Source organism: Triplophysa rosa, linkage group LG4 (genome assembly GCF_024868665.1).
Source record: "Triplophysa rosa linkage group LG4, Trosa_1v2, whole genome shotgun sequence".
In the NCBI taxonomy this organism is placed as follows: Eukaryota; Metazoa; Chordata; class Actinopteri; order Cypriniformes; family Nemacheilidae; genus Triplophysa; species Triplophysa rosa.
Genome location: NC_079893.1, coordinates 31,243,054 through 31,267,271, shown reverse-complemented (window position 1 = coordinate 31,267,271; position 24,218 = coordinate 31,243,054). Strand labels below are relative to the sequence as shown.

General features: G+C 46.5%; 1 protein-coding gene across 2 annotated transcripts; it reads left to right on the top strand.

Moving 5' to 3' along the window:
• The first annotated feature begins 1,350 nt into the window (after positions 1-1,350).
• Positions 1,351-20,528, top strand: LOC130552830 (acyl-CoA dehydrogenase family member 11-like). 2 transcript variants are annotated; one of them, XM_057331453.1, is made up of 15 exons: positions 1,351-1,474; positions 3,081-3,332; positions 3,404-3,627; positions 3,706-3,805; positions 3,984-4,095; positions 4,195-4,337; positions 5,664-5,813; positions 5,884-5,978; positions 6,076-6,175; positions 6,238-6,378; positions 7,159-7,251; positions 7,859-7,966; positions 8,869-9,040; positions 9,401-9,467; positions 19,792-20,528. In XM_057331453.1, exons 2-15 carry the CDS (start codon positions 3,099-3,101, stop codon positions 19,901-19,903), a joined length of 1,851 nt encoding a protein of 616 aa, XP_057187436.1. In that variant the 5' UTR covers positions 1,351-1,474; positions 3,081-3,098; the 3' UTR covers positions 19,904-20,528. The 2 variants fall into 2 exon arrangements, with proteins under 2 accessions (XP_057187436.1, XP_057187433.1); XM_057331450.1 differs by lacking the exon at positions 1,351-1,474 and adding an exon at positions 2,188-2,315.
• Positions 20,529-24,218: the final 3,690 nt, after the last annotated feature.

Here is a 24,218-nt window from a genome sequence, read left to right as displayed (position 1 = left end):
GTTGGCTTTTGCCACAAGTATTCCTCTGCTACTTCAGGTCCAGGGTCACTTATGTCCAATTCTGTTAGGACCACTGTCGTCAAATATTTAAACACTAGCTATATTTATTTAAGATTGGCGGAATCAGTAGCGTTGTGAACCACCACGCAAACCACACAAATGCGTAGGGCTCCGCAAGCTTGGGGGCCCTCTAGTGGCTACAAGCGGTAAAATCATTTGACGCTTGATTTAGACACTCAGATATACGCAATGAAGCGCACGTCAAAGCGGTGCTCAAAAACGAAAGAAATCAAAAGAAAAGGAATCTAATACTAATTTTACGAATATAGCAAATCAATGCTGTGAAAAGAAGAATATTGCACCTTTTACTTTCTTATACTGTAGCTAAAAGCATTCTGTATTATTCTGAATAAAACAAAGGACACTTTTTCATCCCCCTGTATATATGTCTCATTAACTCCATGTACTCAATACTGCTGTGCAATTTTGACTTTGCTTAGGGCCCTCAAAATGGTAAACACGCGGAATGAAACAAACTCTCCACCTGTTCTTGCAGCCTTGCATGGACAGAGCGCGAGCGCAGCTATACATGTCCAGCCCCAACCAACCCCCCCCCCCCCCCCCCATTGTAATTGTTTAAAATATAATGATATTATTTACAGCATAATTTGCTGATCATTTGTAGTAGACCTTTCAACTGCCAATTAGCTGCAATATTCGCGAAGATGTCATTTCTGCAACAGGTCTTTACCGCTGCACATTTCAAGGTTTACTGTATATTAAATTACAAATATAAAAATAAACGTGTTCCAGATTAAATTCTTAATGACTCCATGCAATTTTGTTGACCTTTTTATATGTTGATCAAATTCACAGGGGTTGATTTTGTTTTGTTTTGTTTTGGAGAGTCAAGAGTGCCCGTAGTTCACCCATAGAATCACCCATATACAGTATATGAATATTAACTGAATCAAAACGTTACTAAACTAGGGTCCTGCAGCCTCCACATCCACACAAGCCAGTTTAAACCCAATTCGAATATTATAACAAAACAGCCCTTTTCAGATTTCTTTTCAATTTTAAGGATGCATTAAAACACTAATAATGATAATGCGATTTCAAATGCTACAATGTTTGTAACAATACTAATATAATTTATACCACGGGGCTGTTGAATGCTTCATTCTGATTGGCTGACGAACGTTCGACGGGTGTGCATTATTTTTCAGTTAAACGCACACCTATGAAGGTGTTCCAGGTCTGCTGACCGCATTACAGTTCCATATCACTTCCCCAAGTTTAGCCTACTGTCCGCCAGTGAACACGTATATAACATCAGACAAAGTGACAGTCAAATTCCATTGTCTGAGAAGAAATAACTATTAATATTTATGGACAGCATGAACATTTGAACAACAATGGCGAGAGCACTGTACAGGACTGTTCAGATGAAAAACTAAAGCATATATCAAAGGTAACGGCAAACTACATGACACAATCAGCGGGTTAAAGATAAAACACGAAGCACAAAAATAACAACAACAACAACATGTTAAATTCGTCTGTGGAATGGGTAAACGGGACTTAAAACACACAGCAGGAAGCTTTCTATGCCACTGCGAGAACCGCAGCTGGCGCAGAAACCTCCGTGTCACTTTTTTCTCTTAATACTTGTCTTATACGACAGGGGTGTTAAATACGACGAAAACAAATCAAATATAGATACTTGCTTTTCACTCTCAGTGAAGCAAACGCGTGTGCACGTGCACTGTCTGTCTTCCTCTCAATCTCGGAAAACTGCATATGCAGCTCAAGCAACGCCTTCAGATGAGATGCGTAAGAAATTAGTCCTACCAGCAAGAGCATTCCGTGACAAATACCATACAAATGTCTTGAGATAAAACATCGTAACAACGTCTTGTGGTATCGGAACAACGTCTTGTGGTGTTGTGACCGTGGTATAAGCGGAATAATTGACTCCGGTCCTTTCAATTATCGAAAGTTAATGCACACCCGAGGTGTAACTCCGCTTCGCGTCGTGGCCGCATTACCACCTCGGGGTGTGCATTAACTTTCGATAATTGAACGGTCCGTCGTCAATTATTCCTTACATATGTTTCAGCTCAAAATATAAAATAAAAGCTGCGTGTTTTTGCTTTCAGCGAGTCATTTGATTCATTCCAGTGTAGTGATTCTGATCTGATGAATCGCTTCTGTCCAGTTTGAAAGAATCGTTTGCTAAATGAATCGTAGTTCATTCAGTCGCTGGCTTTAGTTCGTTTGTGTCCGTGAGAAAACCAGAAAAGAGAAGCTCGGTGAGCAAATAAGAGTCATTTTTAGTGCGTTGTGTGAAGTTTGTTTGTAAATGTTTGTTGTGTTTTCAAGTCTATGTAAATAAAGCAGAATAAATTGTGACAGACGAGGAAAAGTTTCGATTCCGGAAGAATGACATGTTAGTGGGTTAAAGTTCAGAGACTCGCTGTGTGTGAAGACTTTTAATGCACCACATACAACATCTAACTTGACTAACCTAACATTTAAACGACAGAATCAGAATTATGATGGTCGATTTATCATCAAAGCCGTTAACCACTTGTTTGAACAGGCAAACAAACAGATAAGAGGCTTGAGTCGCTTGGAATGCGATGAAATGTAAGCTCGCTGTTGAACTGGGTTGTTTTTCTGATGACACGTGATGTCTGTTACTTTTCTCAGCGATTAGCAGCAGCACCGGTCATGAATCCTACACTCGATAGAAGCAATAGACGCGTTTGAGCTTTAAAGTGAAGCTTTCTGCCAGAGGACCGTGTTCCCTGGCATCAGTCACTCATCATGTATCTCCCCCACGTGCGTGTGAACCTGTATGCCAGTCTTTCTTCACAAGAGATCTTTTGAGAAATGTCTGTTCATGCAATTGAAGTCAGTGGGGTTGTTTGATGATCGACATTCTTCCGAAGACCTTGTTTTTTTAGTGAAGTTTGGTACTTTATTCAAGTAAACCGTCCTTTGTTATTTGTCATTTTTGTGCTTTTAATATCAAAACACCATCGTATGTGCCCTGATAGTGTGTGTGTTTCCAGACAACACCTGCGGATGCCATGGCTCTTTGGGTGTGTTGCCGCGGTAACCGCAGGGCTCTGCACATGCTCAGTAGGAGTTTAGGGTACAGCAGCGGGTCACTCAGTGAGCTGAACGAACCCAACGGTCACTCGCACGCGCTGGTTTCACGCTCCGTCATCGGCGCCTTTTTCCAGGAACCACCACTGCTCACCAACCCGTTTACCCAAGATGCACTGCTCAGAGCCTACCTGCAGCGACATCTACCTGTGCAGGTGGGACACAAGCACACGCACGCTCCGGAGCAGGTATGAAGATGGCAGTAATGGTGTTTGTGTGTGTGTAGGAGGTTGAGGGAGATCTCTTGCGTTTTGGCGAGCGGATCGTCACTGAGATCGACTCTTTGGGACGCCAGTGTGAGCTGAATCCCCCTCGCCTGCAGCAGTATGACGCCTGGGGCAGACGCGTGGACCGCATCATCACCTGTGACGCTTGGACACGGTTAAAACACATATCTGCACAGGAGGGCCTGGTGGCGTCTGGATATGAAAGGACGTATGGAGAGTGGAGGTAACAACACAACACATCACATCAACATCATTATCAGCTGTCACGTTCTCAAACGCACCTGTGTGTGTGTGTGTTTAGCCGCGTCTATCAGATGAGTAAGATTTACCTGTTTGCACCGTCCTCTGGACTCTACACCTGCCCTCTGGCCATGACTGACGGAGCTGCGAAGGTCATCGAGGTGACGCGCACACACACACACACAAATTGAATATATACATTAACATTCATATAACATTTGACAACTCGCAGCATGCTGAACATTTGAGTCTCATCTGAATGTTTTCATCATCTTCATTAACACAAAACACTCATGTATGTGTTCTCATGACGTGTTGTGTATTTGTGTGTGTGTGTAGTCTCTTGGTTTGCCTGTCACAGACGTGTTTGTGCGTCTGACGTCTCGTGATGAGCAGGAGTTCTGGACATCAGGGCAGTGGATGACAGAGAGGAGAGGAGGATCAGACGTCTGTAAGAGCACACACACACACACACACACACACTTATCTGTCCTCGGTTAACGCCACTGTGATTTATGTCTGTGTGTGTGTGTGTGGGTTGTTGTCTTAGCGACTGGAACGGAGACGGTTGCCAGGCGACAGCAGGACGGGTGCTTCAAGCTGTATGGATTTAAATGGTTTACCTCGGCAACAGATGCTGATGTGACCCTGACGCTGGGCCGCATAACAGACGTGCATGGTCGCACAACACCGGTACACACACACACACACACACACAGAAGAGTGTCACAGACACAGGTTATGTGTGCAAAGTGACACTGCATTGTTTTCACTCTTTTAAAGGTGGGATGAACTGGGCTTGTTTATTGTTTTATACTGTTGTATGAGGTCTACTTATGACGTTCGTGTGGTTTTTACATTCAAAAACATCAAAATCAGTAATAGGCTATTTTCTACCCGGGTTTTGAGGCCGTCTCGACAAACGCTCGGTTTGAATGGGCGTGCCGCCATGAAGACTTGGAAGTAAACGCCCACTGCTATGATTGGATAGCAGTTTGTGTAGTAAACTTAGTTGGAGCCTTCTGTGAATGTGGTTAGACACGTCACGTTAGGTTACACATTATCAGGGCATATCAAGCGATCTCTAACAAAGCAATAGTGACGCATAGTACAAAAATGTTTTACTCACGTAAGATTGCTGCGCCATTCCTGTCGGATCCAATATTGACGGCACAGCACTGCATTTTCATTTTAGTCTCTCTACAAATCCAGCGTCGACCTGTGCCTTGTTCACAAAGGAATCCGCGGTAATGTTTTCCCCAAGTGAGCTGGAGCATCTTTAAAAATAAACTTTAACCACGCATTACTAGTGTCAGAATCTGAAGGAACGTTATGCAGAGACTGTGTTCTTCCACAACCAGTCACTGACTCCACAATATTTTGCCATCTTTAACGGCATGTTTATTGTTTGCTCGCTCTATCTGGTTCCGCGCAACTTGTGCTACTTCAGTACTGTCATGCGCGAACCAGTGGGCGGGGCTAGAGAAGTAGTTGTTGATATTCTTCTGTGGAAGCGGTGTTCAACCTATCAAGATAGGTTCATTCCAGAACCTGCCGTTCGTTGGGCCTGGTGTCAATAACAGATGTCATCTCAGTAACAAGGACGACTTCAGTTCTGACACTTACATGATGTTCGCGTGAATACCATTCCCTCTTATATAACAAAAGCTCGGGTTAAAATTGTGGTTTTAATTCATGGCACCTTTAAACTCTAATAATGCGCAGACTTTCACCAACACAGAATACTGCGTGCTGTTAACACTTCTGTCTCTCACCAAACTCACAGATGAACGAGTCATTACCGGTTGAAAAATAGTAATTAAAGGAAATTAGTTACTTAAAGTTTGCAGGATTCACGCTTGTTTAGCATTGACATGACTCAGAGGTTAGTTCAAACTAAAGAACCCAATTCTCTGTGACATGAGCATCCTTCAGAAGCCTGAGCAAAGAAGCTTGTTTTCCACATGTGACTGACATCACAAGCTTACAGGGACTGAGTGTGTGTGCGTGTGTGTGTAGGGCAGCAGGGGTCTGTCTCTGTTTCTGGCTCAGGTGTGGGATTCTCATGGTTCCTCTAATGGTGTTGAAGTTCAGAGGTTGAAGGACAAACTGGGCACCAGACAGCTGCCCACAGCAGAACTTCTGTTAGACGGCATGAAAGCTCAGCTGGTAAACATCCATCCTCTCATGTTACAGACGTGTTAATGATTGTGGTTGATTGGTTTGTTTGTGTTGTCAGGTGTCAGAGGAAGGAAGGGGCGTGGCCTCTATTGCTAACATGTTGACTATAACTCGTATTTATAACACCGTGTGTGCTGTGGGCGCCATGAGGAGGTGAATCACTCACTCACTCACTCGCGTCTCATCACACAATCTATACACCGTATACTTTAGATCAGCTGAAAGTGTGTGTGTGTGTGTGTGTGTGCAGGATGACACAGCTGTGTCGGGAATATTCCTGTAAGCGCTCTGTGTTTGGTAAACTGCTGAAGGATCATCCACTGCACATTCAAACGCTCAGCAGACTGGAGGTAAGCACACACACACACACACATTTGTGCTGTAGTGTCACTGAAGTGTGTTGTGTTGTCAGGTGGAGACTCGTGCTGCATTTCTGCTCATGATGGAGGTTTGTCGTCTGCTGGGCCGAGAAGAGAACCAAACCTGCACAGAGAAGGACACACACCTGCTGCGACTGCTCACAACTGTAGCCAAACTGTACACGGGAAAACAGGTGACCCCCACACACGTTCCATTGACTTACTGTATATCGATTCGATATTATCTGTCCCATCACCCTCACACGAACAGGATTGATTTCTGAGTTTTTATTTGCTATGAGCAGTAAAATGTCTTTCATTCCTTCATTCTTTAGTTAACCAGGTAAGAAACTCATTGAGATTAAAATCTCTTTCACACGTGTGACCTGGTCAAGGCAGCAGCTACATAACAAATGTACAATTTACAGCAAAACACATCACACAATTATAATTCACAACAAGTAATGATCAAGGGAGAAAACCCATCTTTCGTGAAAAGTGACTTGAACTCATTTAATGACGGACGTACAGTCAGCTTTAAGATGTTTTGTAAATGATTCCAAGCAGAAGCACCATTATACAGTTTATAGAAACTAACTCAGTTGGAACCCAATGTGTTTTAACAAATCATTTGAACTGCAGACTGTAGCTTGCATTTCCAGAGAGACAAGTAAGATGCAGTTACGTGTGTTATCATGATATTTCACTGACACACATACAGTTAGCTCTATACTGTATATCATATATATATTTGGAATATCAGTCAAATGAATGCGTGTCAAACCATTCATCTCTCTGATGGATAGCCTCTTTCACTGTCACATGATTTACTGTAGAATGAACTGACGACGACCCACAACTGAAACATCTCAGTCCACCGTACAATGAACTCCTGTGATGTCACTCTAACCTGAATGTGTTGTGGTAAATAGAAACTGGGTCAAATGCTGTTGTGATGTGTTGTGTGTCATCAGGCGTTATGTGTTGTGTCGGAGGGTCTGGAGGCGTTTGGTGGTCAGGGATACATTGAGGACACTGGACATCCATCCATGCTGCGCGACGCTCAGGTCAACCAGCTGTGACATCATCATCGTCTGATCTGTGTGTGTGTCATCATCATCCCCGTGTGTGTGTGCTGTCATGTGTTAATGTGATTGTGGTTCTGGTCAGGTCAAGTCAACCCCAACCCAACAGCCCACTAGATGGCAGCACGCGCGCGCACACACACAGGCTTTGGTTGACTATCCCCGTGGGGACAGTCCATAGGCGTAATGTTTTTATACTGTACAAACTGTATATTCTATCCCCTAACCCTATCCCTAAACCTAAAGATCATAGAACACTTTTTGCATTTTTAGATTTGTAAAAAATATTGTTCTGTACAATTTATTAGCTTTTTTGCCCATGAGGACCTCAATTTTGGTCACCACGGTGACACGAGTCCCCGTGTGTTGGTGTGTATTCAGGTTTAGGTCCCCACCGGGATATACAAACATGAACACACACACACACACAGTAACACATGAACACACACACACGCACGCACAGACACGCTCATTAACCTTTAGTGTAGTCTACTCAATGACACTGTTTTTTCCATTCAAGTCTATAAATGAATAAAGTATTACACTTAAAACATTGTATTATTGTGATGTGTGTGTTTTGTGTTTGTAGGTGTTGAGTATTTGGGAAGGCACCACTAATGTTTTGTCTTTAGATGTTCTCCGTTCCATTGAAAAGTCCTCTGGCTCAGTGCTCCAGGCATTCTTCACTGACGTCAAAGTGAGAACACACACACACACACACACACACACACACACACACACACACACACACACACACTGGGTCAGGGATGTATATTGTATATTTAAATAAACAATCAGATGAATGAAGATTGTAATCAGAAGGGTTCTATTGTAATAATATTGAGCAGAGGAATTTTACTATAGGATCTACCAGCTGTACGTTAGCGTTCTTTTATTTCCATGAATATTATCTGATGGCCTCAATTTTATTAGAAAAGAAGTTCATTAAATCGTTACTACTGTTTAACATCTACGAAATGCCGTTCAAGTAGTTTTCAGAGGCTTTCTGTAGAGATGTAGGTACACTTTGGTTTCAAGCATCACCAAATACTTGTTTTTTTGTTGAACACCAGAAGAGTTGAGAATGTCTATAAAAGCTATAGTTCTAAAGCACCTTTTGGATTGTCAATGTGGACGTTAAAGTCTCCAACGGTTAAAGCTCAATCTACCGTAACTACCAATCCAGATAACAATTCTCAGAATTCTTGTAGGAAGTCTGTATGATGACCCAGTGGTCTGTAAAAAGCAGCCAGAATAAATGACAGAGATTTGTCTTTTGAATCTGATAGCGTCATCACTTTGAAGGATTTAAAACCGAGTCCAGATTTATAATTGGAATATTTGGTTATAAATTGTAAGAGTGCCCATTTCAGATAAGGCTCATGCTTTTAAAAAGAACCACGTGGATTATCTTTCATTCTTTAAACTAATGTAATCATCTTGTTTAATCCAGGTTTGGTGTCATTTTCTAGTCAGGAATTGTGTTGTCATCTCTGCCACACGTTTCTTTTGTAATATCTATTTTGTCAACAGTGGTGAATTGTTTCTTTCGAGCCTTCAGAAAAGAGCTCTAATATGACCGCAGAAATGTATTTGCAGGAGCGTTTGCTCGCGGCCGGCTCGTCTTCAGCTCTGCGTCCGGCCGTCTCGTCTCTCCAGACGTCTCTCTCTGGTTTGATGCGTTTCATTCAGAGCGCCGCGACTCAACCCTCCGGCTGTCTGGAGCTCGCAGCAAGAGATCTGTCGTACAGCCTCGCTCGCATTTACATGGGTAAAACTTACACACCACACACACATCATGTGTCCATTCATCATAATAATAATTAAGCAAGTCATTTTATTTATATTGCACCAGAAGGGATTTGTAGTTAAATGACACATAATAAACAAATACAATGTATAATTTGCCTTGATGAACTGCATTGAATTAAAAAAGGCTTCAGTTGTGTGAAACATACAGTACACTCCAAGTGTTATGTGTCAAATTTGGGCAAAATATTTAGAGAGTTTTTTGGGCTGGTCTGTTTTACATTATGCTACCATGGTTACATGTGCAGATACAGTAGTCACAATAATAATCCCAAGAGTAATTCTTAATTCGAGATGATGTGAATGTGAATGTGTGTGACAGGGGCTTTGTTAGTGGATCATGCAGTCTGGGAAAATGCCAAACACACGGATGTGTACGCGGCTTTGAGGTGAGCTGTCTGACATTTATCTGTTTTCATTTAGCCTTTTGCTCGGCTTTTGTCTTGTTTGAGGGAAAGGTTTGTTTGCACAAATGAGCTCAGTCTGTATTATGTGTTGTACAGGTCGAATGTGTGTTTGACAATGTCCTAACAGATATACAGAATCCAAACGAATGTCTTTTAAAGTGTGCGTGTGTTTGATTGTTTTTCTTTTGTCGATCTCTAATAAAACTCCAGGCTAACTGCAATAGAAATAACGGTTCCGATCACACACCACATATGTTAGTAAATCATGTTGTGTGAATCATTTAAATACTCTGCTCTGAAGGAAAAACTCCTGCAAATGAAAATTCAACCGAGTATCGCAGAGATGAAGCATGTTTGTATGCCAGCGGTCTGATGGAGGAAGTAAGCTGTCGTGTTTACATCGGTTGCAAGAAGAATTCATCACGATCTACTAAACGCTAAATTCTAAAAAGTATGCGAAGATCACGGCATAAACTCATAAACATTGTTGTTATTGTTAACTTTTGACACGTTGGTGAATGTACACGGGTCTGTTACTGTGGGAACTTTCCATAGTGAAACGTGATTGGTTGCTTTACCTGTCCGTCTTACGGTCTCGTGGACGGGCCTTGGCCAATGAAAACGGCCAAACTTCCCAGACTTTCAGTAAGAAGGTTTGGCTATGTGAGACTAGTGCTGCTTGACCTACACAACTACATCATCCCTGCGGTACTCTATAAGATCAGTGTGTCCACACTTTTCCCTGAGTGTAGTCCTGACAATCGTTTTTAACACTAGAAGAGGCGTTTGCGCTGGCACCAGCTGTTAGTAAACCTTGCCCTTGAGCAGTGGTTCTCAAACCTTTCAGATCAAGTACCACCTTTAATAAACTGACTTGTTCCAAGTACCACCTGATGACCGCCATAGAAAATCACATGAAGAAACACTTAAATCCTCCAATTCTAATGTATTACTAATAATACAAACACTTTGTATTATTTACCAGCAGTTTTCAAACTAAAGAACATGTTTTTCATGTTAGACACAAAACCCTTTTCTGTAGTGCACAGTGAACAGGGCTCTGTAAATGACTTTTATGGGGGATTTATTCACTTTGTGGGGACTTGCAAAGAGACTACAAACTTATATTAAAGACAGACAATGTGGACAGAAGATCAATAAATACACGTGTACTTGAACATCAAGAGAACAGCTGTATATAACAAACAGAGACTCACACTTTACTGTCAAGAAAACGTGACCGAAACGTGGGCTTCCCTGGTCGTTGTTTAGGTACGTTAAACCATTTTAGAAAGTCATCCGGCTCGTCCACTTCCGACCGCAGATTCAGGTTTACAAGCCAAGTTTTCCTCCGTTTCTCAGTCAATACTCGCATTTCCCCCTTCACGAACATCAACTTTTGCTACACAATAAAAACACCTTTTGGTTTCATGTTTTAATCAATTTAAACAATCAAAAACAACGCAAAACATAGGTATTTTGAATTTGTGATAGGGTTCAAATCAAAAACATTTTCCGCCATTTTGTGTCCCCCCACTTCTCAAAGCAAACTTACACCCTTGCCTCTACATTTAATCCGTGGGTGTTGAATAGTGAACACACGTACACCCGGAGAAGTGGGCAGCTATCACTGCAGCGCCCGGGGAGCAACTGGGCTAGATGTCTTGCTCAAGGGAACCTCAGTCGTTTCCTGCCGACCTTCGGGTTACACGTCCGAGTCTCTAAAACCCCATTCCCACAGACCACTGATCCCAGAAAATTGCCAGAGTGCCTTCTGTGTGAACGCAAACCCATCCCGGATTGATTGGAAAAGTGATTCTGGAAAGGGGACTTAGTAACATTATCGGGATCAGTCCCGGAAAGCGCCCTGTGTGAACAAAAGGCAGAAACAATGCCGTAAAAGCCATGTAGTGATGACACGCATATATAATAAGCAGTAAATAATTTGGCTATAAAAACAAATGTATTTAAGCAAGTAATTTATGTTCGTTAGTTAATTGACAACTATAGAATACTATTATCTAAATCATGGATGAATGCAAGAGTCCTAATCACCAAACTTAAGTCACCATGAAACGGAAGTTGTGATTGACTTCTTTTCCGTATCGTGACGTGTATCCGAGTGAAACGGCTTCTGAAAAATGTAGGGCGGGGCTTTATTTTGCACTTCCCTTTTTGATTGGTTTGTTGTAAGTTGGGCCTGGAGGGGAGGGCAAAAAATGCCTGGCCATTGGACAGCGAGTATAGTCCGACCTCTTTTTTGTTGCTGACGTCATGTGGTGAAGAGTTGTTGTTGAGGGGGAGAGGAGCTTAATGTTTGTGATTAAAGATTACAAGTGCACATTAATTAAAAAAAATAATGGTGTGCACGGATAAATCGTTTATAATAATCACTGCAACACTGTGTAAAAACTGTTTAATTTCATTGACTTTAAGCTCACTTGAAATTACTTTTATCAAAACTATTAACACGAAAATACACAATTAATACACAGTGCTTCTATAAACTAGATGGCTTACCAACCTGTAAAACCTTTCAAACGCGGCTGTGTGCCGCTGCAGAGATGCCCGTGTGTGTTTCTGTGCTGACACCGGCTCCACTTTTACACGAGATTCTTTCTCTCAACAACAACATTGTAAACAATAAAAACATGATGATCACTTACCGACCTAAGCATTTATTTATGTTTTTTATAGCATTATGTGCAATCTGCTTTATTAACGGGGTTTTCATGTGATCTGCGTGAGCTTATTCCCAAATGGTTACAAAATGTAATTCCTAAAAAACTTTTTTTGTACAAAAAATATTATCCTGTGCCTTTTGTATTGCAGTTAGGGTGTGTTCCAAAAGTACTGTTGCATGTCAGGCCAGAAGGATGGGAGTCAAGAGCAGGGATCACAAAAATATTTCACATAAACAGTAATCACAAACCAAAATAATAGTAAGACACAGGGGCACGAGCGCTCGGCCGGAGAATGTGAGAGAGGAAAATAGGTAATCCGTAAGGAAAAAACCCCGGAGGGAAAAATGGTAAATCCACAGGAACACCCCCAGCGGAGAAAAGCAAGGTGCACTTGAACAACCCCGGAGGGGAAAAAAGTAATTCCACTGGAACAACCCCAGAAGGGAAAATGAATAATCCAAAAACAGTCCCGGAGGGAGAAGCTGGTAATCCGCCTGAAAGCTCTCGAAGAGGGCAAACTGGAAATCCTCCTTAACGACCCCCAGAGAGAGAATCCAAAAATACTGTTTGTAGAGTCCAGAGGGAGAGGATGAAAACCCGATGACTGATCTCACCAGAAGAAGGATAAATCCACCCAAGGAAAACTCCTACCGCCTTCAGCCAGAGTTGGTACCTCGGTCGCCGGCGCACTGATCTGCGTGAAAGTGGATCACCAAGCAGGGTGCAAAAGAGAACTGGAGCCTGGACGAACAAAACTAATTAAACAAGAATAAAACAGAACAAGGCAAGACAAGACTAGACTGGACTAGATAGCTTAAAGACTGATCGACAGAAAGTTAGAAGTCTAACGGACTGACGAGAAACACAGGAATACTGGAAGAATAAGAAGGGAGAGAGGAGATAGCGAGAGTGGAAACCGGTGTGGGGTGATTAGCGAGAGTAGACACAGGAGTGCGGTGATGAGTGGATAACAAGGGGGGCGGAGCACCCAAAAGTAAAGACCGAGCACATGTAGAGCTGTCAAACGGCTTCCTCCATGTGCTTGGTGAGAAGAAACATAAACAAAACACATGAACCAACAGGTGCTCAGACCCGGGACCTGACATTACCCCCCCCCAGCCGCGCCACCAGGCGCTCTGGACGGGGGCTCACCTCGTCGCCGGTGGAAGTCCGCGATCAGAGACTGGTCCAGGATGTCCCGAGAGGGTACCCAACTTCTCTCCTCTGCGCTATAACCCTCCCAGTCCACTAAGTACTGGACACCTCTGCCACGGCGACGCATGTCTAGTAACCTCTTCACCGTGTAGGTGGGAGAGCCATCCACTAGACGAGGGGGGGGAGGAGCGGGTCGGATGCTGGAAGGAGAGAGGGGAGAATAGATCACAGGTTTAACCCTGGAAACATGAAAAACAGGGTGAACCCGACCGAGAGAGTGAGGGAGTCTGAGCCTGACTGCCACCGGATTAACCACCTTGGAAATGCGGAATGGCCCAATGAACCTTGGAGCCAGCTTACGAGAAGGCATCCGGAGAGGCAGGTCCTTGGTGGCGAGCCATACCCGCTGACCACAGACATAGGCAGGAGGAGACGACCGGTGGCGGTCGGCTGCTGCTTTGGTCCGTCCTTCGGTCCGGACCAAGACCCCTCTGGCCCTCCTCCATGTGCGTCGGCAGCGTTGGACGAAGGCCAGAGCGGACGGAACCGCAGCGTCGGGCTCCTGTGAAGGAAACAAGGGAGGATTATAACCCATGGAGCATTCAAAAGGGGACATACCTGACGCCGCCGATGGATGGGAATTGTGGGCGTACTCTACCCAAGAGAGCTGAGAGCACCAGGAACTCGGATTGTTAGATGTCAGACAGCGAAGCATTCTTCCAAGATCCTGGTTGGCCCGCTCACATTGCCCGTTGGTCTGGGGGTGGAAACCAGAAGACAGACTCGCAGAGGCCCCGATCTGTCTACAAAATTCTCTCCAGAACCGGGAGGTAAACTGAGGACCCCTATCAGAAACCACGTCGACCGGAAACCCATGGAGGCGAAAGACGTGGTCCACCATCAGTTGAGCGGTCTCCCGGGCGGAGGGGAGCTTGGGCAGAGGAACAAAATGGACCGCCTTGGAGAAGCGATCCACCACAGTGAGAACCACGGTGTTACCATTTGACCGGGGAAGCCCGGTGACGAAATCAAGAGCCACATGGGACCAAGGGCGGGAGGGAATGGGTAAGGGGCGAAGCAGACCAGCGGGAGGACGATTGGATGTCTTGCACTGGGCGCAAGTCGGGCAGGCCAACACGAACTGTCTGACATCATCGGCCAGAGACGGCCACCAAAAACGTCGGCGGATGGCCACCGTCGTTCCCCGAGTACCTGGATGGCAAACCAGCCTGGACGAGTGACCCCACCGAAGGACCTCGGAACGCAGCGCCGCCGGAACTGACAACCTGCCCTCTGGACACTCTGCCGGCACTTGCATCCCTCGACCGGCCTCCGTCACCCGTCGCTCGATGCCCCAGAAGAGAGTCCCGACCACCACTCGCCTAGGGAGGATGGTTTCGTGGCGTAGCTCTCTCTCATTGGCCTCAAACTGGCGGGAAAGGGCATCGGGCTTGAGGTTCTTAGACCCGGGCCGGTACGAGAGGGTGAAGTTAAAACGACCGAAGTAGAGTGCCCAGCGGGCTTGACGCGAACTCAGTCTCTTGGCTGAACGGATATACTCCAGGTTCTTGTGATCCGTCCAGACCAAGAAGGGCTGCGCTGCTCCCTCCAGCCAATGGCGCCACTCCCCCAAAGCCAGTCTCACCGCTAACAACTCTCTGTTGCCAATGTCGTAATTACGTTCCGCAGGACTGAGGCGGTGAGAGAAGAAAGCGCAGGGGTGCACCTTCCCATCACGAGAGGACCGCTGGGATAAGACTGCGCCGACCCCGACATCAGATGCATCAACCTCAACAACGAATTGGAGCTCAGGATCTGGAATAGACAGAATAGGCGCAGAGACAAAACGGGACTTGAGTGAGTCAAAGGCTACCTGAGCGTCATGATTCCATCTGAAGGGTTCCTTGGTGGAGGTCAAAGCGGTAAGAGGCATGGCCGTATGGCCGAAATTCCTGATGAATCACCGATAAAAGTTGGCGAAACCCAAGAAGCACTGCAGGGCCTTACGAGAGTCAGGGGTGGGCCACTCGGCAACAGCCTTAATCTTAGCAGGGTCCGCCTTGATACCCCTTGAGGAAATTATATGGCCAAGGAACGTAACCGACTCGGCGTGGAACTCGCACTTCTCCGCCTTGACAAAAAGCTGATTCTCGAGTAGGCGTTGGAGGACCTGCCTAACGTGCTGGGTGTGCGCCTGGAGAGAGGGGGAAAAAATTAGTATATCATCCAAGTACACAAAGACAAAAATGTTAATCATGTCACCCAGAACGCTATTGACAAGATCCTGGAAGACAGCTGGGGCATTGGTTAGACCAAAAGGAAGAACCAGATATTCGAAGTGTCCCGTGGGGGTGTTGAATGCTGTCTTCCACTCGTCTCCCTCCCTGATGCGGACCAGGTGATAGGCATTACGGAGGTCCAACTTAGTGAAGACCCGGGCTCCCTGCAAGAGTTCAAAGGCTGAGGACATGAGAGGTAGGGGATACCTGTTCTTAATAGTGATGTCATTCAGCCCTCGATAGTCAATACAAGGTCGCAGTGAGCCGTCCTTCTTCTGGACGAAGAAGAACCCCGCACCAGCCGGGGAAGAAGAACGACGAATGAGTCCGGCTAGGAGTGATTCTTGAATGTACTGGTCCATAACCTCCCTTTCAGGACCAGACAGGGAGTACAGGCGACCCTTGGGCGGAGAAGTGCCTGGGAGGAGGTTAATAGAACAGTCGAAGGAGCGGTGCGGAGGAAGCGAGGTAGCCCGGGACTTGCTGAATACCATGCTGAGATCGCGGTACTCCACCGGAACACCAGTGAGATCAGAGGGTTGCACCTGCGGAGCACAAAACACAAAAACAGGAGAAGAGACAGGACCTAAACAAGACACATGACAGGACTGACTCCAGGAGAGAATAGAACTGTTCCTCCAGTCCACGTGAGGATTGTGCTGTACGAACCATGGATGTCCCAGAACGACTGAGCTCTTAGGGGAATCAATGATGTACAGCACAATGTCCTCACGGTGGTTCCCCGACAGGAGCAGACTTAACCTGGGGGTGACGTGAGTGATGGTTGTGAGGAGATTGCCCGCCAGCGACCAGGCCTCAATAGATTCAGCGAGTGGAACTGCCGGAATCCTCCATTCCTGAGCAGTGGTGGTGTCGATAAAGTTGCCCTCGGCCCCAGAGTAGAGTAAGGCGTGACCGGTATGAGTGATACCCTGGAAGAGCAATCTGAAAGGTAACTGAGCTCGTCCAAGGGGAGAGGTTGAGCAATGCGTGGCGCCCACCAGGACTCTCCGTCTTACTGGTGGGCACGATCTTTTAAAGGGCACCGAAGAGCGAAATGGCCCGCCCTCCCGCAATACAGGCAGAGACCTTGAGCCATCCGGAGTTGCTTCTGCTGAGGAGTGAGGCGGAGTCGGCCCAGCTGCATGGGCTCGGAACCAGAATCGGCGGCCAAAGGAGTCTCGTTGGCAGATAAGGACTGAGATCGCCAAGGGAGATTGGAAGGATGGCGTTGGCGTTGCTGACGTTGAACGAGTCGGCTCTCCACCCGAAGAGAGAGACTGATGAGAGCCTCAAGTTCCCTCGGCAGATCTAGAGCAGCCAGTTCATCAGCGATGGCGTAGTGAAGACCCTCCAGAAAGCGTGCGCGTACCGCACTAGCATTCCAATCGCATGCTGCTGCCAGTGTCTTGAGAAGGATGGCGTAGTCTGTGACCGAGCTCTCCCTCTGAGTGATGCGAGATAACAAGGCAGCGGCCTCATCCCCCTGAACCGAGCGGTCAAAAAGTCTAGCCATCTCTGTGCGAAACTCCTCAAAGGAGGAGCAGAAGGAAGCCTTAGCATTCCAGACAGTTAATCCCCATTCACGGGCCCGACCGGAGAGGAGGGTCAGCACATATGCCACCTTCGAGACTTCAGAGGCGTAACGGCGGGGCTGGAGAGTGAACACCAAGGCACACTGAGACAAAAAAGCCCGGCACGAATCTGGATCACCGTCATATATGGGAGGGTTATTTGCGTGAGGTTCCGGCTCGCGACGGTCGGTTGTGGTGGTAGCCGAGATCAATCGTAGCTCGTCCAGTCGGGTAGCGAGCTCCGTTATCTGGGCGTTGATTGCCCCTACCTCCTGAGTGGTGGCATTGAGCTGGGTAGCCTGCTGTCCCAGCAGAACCCCCTGTTGGACGACAGCGGTGCGGAGATGATCTGATCCTGCTGACTCCATTTTGGTCAGTCCGTTCTGTCAGGCCAGAAGGATGGGAGTCAAGAGCAGGGATCACAAAAATATTCTTTATTAACTCAGGAAACTAAATAACAAAACAGTAATCACAAACCAAAATAATAGTAAGACACAGGGGCACGAGCGCTCGGCCGGAGAATGTGAGAGAGGAAAATAGGTAATCCGTAAGGAAAAAACCCCGGAGGGAAAAATGGTAAATCCACAGGAACACCCCCAGCGGAGAAAAGCAAGGTGCACTTGAACAACCCCGGAGGGGAAAAAGTAATTCCACTGGAACAACCCCAGAAGGGAAAATGAATAATCCAAAAACAGTCCCGGAGGGAGAAGCTGGTAATCCGCCTGAAAGCTCTCGAAGAGGGCAAACTGGAAATCCTCCTTAACGACCCCCAGAGAGAGAATCCAAAAATTCAGTTTGTAGAGTCCAGAGGGAGAGGATGAAAACCCGATGACTGATCTCACCAGAAGAAGGATAAATCCACCCAAGGAAAACTCCTACCGCCTTCAGCCAGAGTAGGTACCTCGGTCGCCGGCGCACTGATCTGCGTGAAAGTGGATCACCAAGCAGGGTGCAAAAGAGAACTGGAGCCTGGACGAACAAAACTAATTAAACAAGAATAAAACAGAACAAGGCAAGACAAGACTAGACTGGACTAGATAGCTTAAAGACTGATCGACAGAAAGTTAGAAGTCTAACGGACTGACGAGAAACACAGGAATACTGGAAGAATAAGAAGGGAGAGAGGAGATAGCGAGAGTGGAAACCGGTGTGGGGTGATTAGCGAGAGTAGACACAGGAGTGCGGTGATGAGTGGATAACAAGGGGGGCGGAGCACCCAAAAGTAAAGACCGAGCACATGTAGAGCTGTCAAACGGCTTCCTCCATGTGCTTGGTGAGAAGAAACATAAACAAAACACATGAACCAACAGGTGCTCAGACCCGGGACCTGACAGTTGCACCTCTCAATGAATTAACCCACATACTGCAGGTACTGATGTGACTCTGTGCTTCTATAATCATGCATTAAAGACCCCCAGCATCAACACAAATAAATGAACATGTCTTCATGTGATATGTGTGCTAAATATGTACCATTACAGTTTTTTCACAATGTTTTGCACGTGCTGCCACTACATTGTTTCTTAAAGGTAGTACGTCATATGATTTACTTTCACGTTTGAAAAAGAAAGAACATTAGTACTATAGTAAAGATGTGGTCATGTGACACAGTATTATTACAGTGTTGTAACTTAAAGCTTTAGGGCCCTATTTTAACGATCCATCTACAGGAAGGTTTATCTTTATGCACACAATAATAATCTTTTGCATTGTATCATTTATTTGGCATATTTGGCATTATTGTGTGCTTCTGCGCGTCCCTCTGTGTGTAATAAGCAGAATGTATATTACTAATGCACTCTTTAAATAACAAAACAATATTGTGCCGTTGACTTTAGCGCAGGTTTCAGTCGGTCAGTGCCGCAGTCTATGTCTGTTGCCTCAAAATAGGAACGTGCCAACAATGCGCCTGAACACACCTCATTTCAGTCCAGCACGCCCATGGGCACAAATGCATTTGCTATTTAAACGACGTGGTGCATGACGTGTAAGGGATAATGTACAAGCAGCCGGTTGTTATTGCAGTGTGACCAGGAGCCGTCGCGAAGCGGAGGAATAACAGCCGGCTGCTTGTACATTATCCCGCTTATTACACGGCTACTTGCCACATGAGAAAAAAACTGGACATGAAATGTGAATTTGAAATATTTTATAGCTCATTTTTACCAAATGCAGACAAAAGCATTTTACTTTCGGTTTTAAGGTAAGAAACGACGTTCAAATGTCATGAACAGGCAATTTGGTTTAATCGTTTGTACATATAATATCATAATGTTATTAAAATACATATTTATATTTAATTTGTCAAAAAACCTGTCAAAATGATTCGCTGCATCGAGGTTACCGTGTGTTATTAGTTTGGTTAGGTTGTTATCTGCATAACAAACCTGCAAATGTCGCGATGGGCCAATCAGAATCAAGCATTCCAACCAGCCGTGTAATAAGAAAATGAAATTAACAAAAAAAAAACGTAGTGCGTCGTGCCGCATTGTGTATGATAGGGCCCTTAGTGTTTTTTATTTTAAATTTGATAATGCGCTTCAGTTTTTAGAGGTAAATACTATTCTTATAGATCTTAAAGAAGTCTTCTCGTGTTTGTGCGCATGTGTTTCAGGTGGTGTGAACAGGATTTATGTCCAGTGGTCAGTCGGGACTCAACCGGTTGTTACGACCAGCATGCAGTTGCCATGGACACAGAGCTGGTGTATGATGGCCTGAAGCCCTAACACACGCGCGTGCCTGCATCACGTCTCTCATTCTGCTCGAGTTCATGTGTGTTAATGTCAATTCAAGTGAAATCTTAATTCATTTTAAATTGATTTCTTTAAGACTTTTTACAGTTTTGCATTGTTGTAAAGCAGCCTTGCAGTATATACAGTAGATATTAGAACAAACAGTAGATATGGAAGAAAAGTGTAAAAATAAGCAAGAAATCATAGAAAACAGAATACATAAATAGAAAACATGTTATTATGGCAAATGTCTCTTGTATTTCTTGTGTACATAAATGAGATCAAAGTGATATCACACACACGTCTTCATGATCTTCACATTATATCAGCAAAGGTCAAGTTTTCTCTGATATTCAGAGCTCTGACGTTTGCTTCAGATGATTCGTTTCTAAGCTCCAAGTTTAAAACGAACTAACAGAGAAGTCAAACTCACAGACGACCCTGCTTTACATTTCCCACAATGCAATACAGCCCCTCTACCATCAAATGAAGATGTTTCTCAAAATCAGCTCCGTGTGCGTGCATGTGTGTGTGTGCGTGTGTGTGCGTGTGCGCGAGACAGTGATGCTGCTCATGTTCTGTTATACGAGCCACATGATCAATAAAGCTTCATTCTTATCAGTCGTATTCTTCCTCTTCCTGCTCTAAAGTTCATCTGTGTGTGTGAGAGACCTTTTTGCATGTCTGTGATTCTGTACGAGAAGTTTTGACCTTTAGAGAGCTCTGACCTTTGACCTTTTGTGCATGTGTCTCAGCATCATTGAATGATTCAGGTGTGTTTGAGTGAGATGAGGTATTGTTGTTGCCTTACACACGTGTGGAGAGTTGAAACTGTATCACAGCGATGACACACCTCACATTTCAGTTTATTTCATTCTCAGTTTAATGTTAGCCTTTACGTTATAATGTCAAGCTTGAAGTCATGAGGACATATAGAACTGATACTTTTGTCAGTGTTTTAAGAGAGAAAACTGATATACTGGTAAATATGAGAATCAATAGAAATATAAAAGTGAAACATGATGATGTGAATGTGTGTCATACAGAAAGAGAGAGAGGTTAAAGTTCTGCTGGAAAAAAACAACAAGAACTCACTGAATCATTCATGAACACTCAACCAGCAGTCCGATATGATCAGCATCTCTCTCTCGGTCTCACTTTCTGTCTTTCTCGGTTTCAATTTAAAAGCACTTTATTGGCAGGACTGTGTATAGTTATAATGTAGTCGCATTTATTTCACTTAAAACAAGTAATAACAGAAGAAATACAGTGGTATTAAAATAAGAGAAAATACAGGAAATGTAACCATTTGCCATAAAAATAGGACTTTTACCATGATTTAAACAACAACTGTACACATATATATAGCTTGTGTAGCTGAATTTAGCAGCAGCTGATGTGTGTGCGTGTGTTCCTGAAGAGCTCTGAAACTCAGATTCCCTTTCTGTCGGTCTCTCGACGTTGTGTCGAGCCGACAGATGGGGTTCGTCCCTGAGAACCAATCGCTTCCGACTTCTTAGAAAAGGCCAATGAAATTGGCGAATGAAATTTGCATGCCGGACTCCGCCCCCGGATATCTGGGTATAAAAGGGAGATGGCGTGCTGCATTCATTCACCTTTTGGTCTGAGGAGCCTGAGCATCCCTCGACCGCTGCGGCGGGCGGCCAGCGTTGTGGCAAGAAGGACACAACGTCTCTTTCCCTCCATCAGGGAACCGAGGTTACATCCGTAACCAAGACGTTCCCTTTCTGTCGGTCTCTCGATGTTGTGTCGAGCCGACAGATGGGGTTCCTATGGAAAACGCCACGGCGCTGTGCCGCGTCACAATCTCTAGCGGAGCGACGCTGACTGGCCTGGGCGAGTCAGGCGTGAGCGCTAGCACGAAATTGTAACTGTCCAGTGGAGAGGTAGGGGGTCCCAGAGCTTTTTAGAAAAAGGTGGGAAGCCCCTGCCACCGGCCGTCATGGGCGGAGGCCTTGATTCTCTAACAGCGAGAAGCCACCCGGCACCGTAAGGGCCACTGGGTAAGCATTATTTCCCCCTGGGGGAAAAACACTACAGACACCACTACCTACCATAGGGAGGAATTAGTGGAGACACCACATGGTCTCACCAGTCAGGGGAGAAGTCATGGGAAAACGTGCGGACTGAAGCAGTTAACCGCAAGGTGGAAGTCCACCTAGGGAGGTCATGGGTTGCCGAGATGGGAACCATCCATGAGGATACATCAGGGTGGAGGCAAACAGGTCCACCTGCGCCTGGCCGATCTGCTCCCATATGAGCTGGACTGCGCGGGGATGGAGTCGCCACTCTCCGCGAGGCGTCGACTGCCGTGAACGAATGCCACCCTGACGATTGATATACGCCACGGCAGCTGTGCTGTCCTGACCGGACCAGCATGTGCTTGCCGTGCACGAGAGGTTGCAACCTCTTCAGTGCAAGTAGCACAGCCAACAACTCTAGGCAGTTGATATGCCAACGCAGGCGGGGGCCCGTCCACCGCCCCGACACTGCAGGGAGGCATCTGTCGTCACCACGACGTGCCTTGACACCTGCCCTAGGGGGACCCTGTCCGCAAGAAGGAAATTGAAGACCAGGGGGTCAGGGTGTGTCGGCAGAACAGCGTGATGACCATATGCCTGCTGCCGGTGTGCCACGCTCTCCAGGGAACCCGACTCTGTAGCCAGTGTTGGAGCGGTCGCATGTGCATCGACCCGAGGGGGACCACACCCACCGAGGATGGCATGTGCCCAGGAGCCTCTGAAAGTTTCAGGGGAACCGCTGACTGCCTGAAGTGTTTCAGGCAGTTCAACACTGACTGAGCGCGCTCTGAGTCAGCCACGCTCCTGTGGTCCCAACCGATCTAGGTGCCGGAGCACTAGGTCCCTGTGTGTACACAACAGATCTCGCGAGTGTGCCCAGATGAGCCAATCGTCGAGATAGTTTAGTACCCGCACACCTCTCTCCCCGAGGGGAGTGAGGGCGGCTTCCACGATATTCGTGAAGACTCGTGGGGACAGGGACAGACCGAAAGGGAGGACTCTACTGATTTGCCCGCCCTCGAAAGCGAGACATGAAAGTAAGCGTCCTTCAGGTCGATTGCCATGAACCAATCTTGGCATCTGGTAGACGCCAGGATGCGCTTCTGCGTGAGCATCCTGAACGGCAGCTTGAGTAGGTGCCTGTTCAGGGTACGCAGATCTAGCAACCCCCCCTTTTTTGGGGATGATGAAGTATGGGATGCAAAACCCGTTGAACATCTCGGCTAGAGGGACGAGCATGATCGCTTGCCAGAGGGGTGGTGACCCTGGCCCGAAGCACGGGAGCATCCTTGCCTCTGACTGAGGTTGAGAGGATGCCCCGAACATGAGCGGGCATCTGGCGAGTTAGATCGTGTAGCCAAGACGGATTGTATCCCGTAGCCACCGTGACGGTTTGGGGGCTCTAGTCAGGCTCCCAGGGACTGAGACCGGGGCTAGGGGTACAATCTGCTTCCCAGGGGGTGGTTCGATGGCTGGCAGTGCGGATTCCTTGCCGTGGGGAAGCCCCCGGGGAGGAGATCGGCTCTGCTGACTTACCTTCCTGGCGATAATGCAGCACAACGCACTGTCGACTGAGAGTGCTGAGGGCTGCTGATTATCCTCGACATTGGGTCTCGCCGTGACGCAACGTCGAGTTGCCGAGCACCGTCGTGTAGAGGCTGAGAGCGGCTGTGATAAACACCCAGAGAGAGAGGAAACTCTTAAGAGATGCCGAGACCCCACATGCTTTGGACGGGAGTCTAGGTCGAACCCCCCAGGTGGCCGCCGCCTGCTGGGACGAGTGCACCGCAGCGGCACACTCCACCTGGGAGACATCGACGTATCCTCTAGCTGCCTCACCCTCGAGGGAAGAGAGGGTGACAGAACTTTGTTTGACGTGAACGTGCCGGAAAGGGGGCGTTCCAGGTCTTACTAAGTTCCTCATGCACTTCCGGTAAACATGGCACTGGGGGCGGGCGCGGCTTGGAGCCGCGCTCAAACCCGAGGCACCATGTAGCCAGCCGCGAGCGCTGGGAGAGGCAGTGTGGGCACTGCAACCCAATGCTCATGGCGGCCCGGGAAAGCATGGCTGACATTTCGACGTCCGCTTCTTCCTGGGCTTGACCCCCCGAGGGAGGGAGCCCGAGGAATCATCGGAGTCGGATGGCAGTACGTCACCCCCCGATGCTGCAAGAGACATCTCATCATCACGCATCGTGTCCGAATACGTGGTTGAGGAACAAGACTGTGGAACCGTCTCCTGGGGAACGGTCAGACGAGCGAGACGA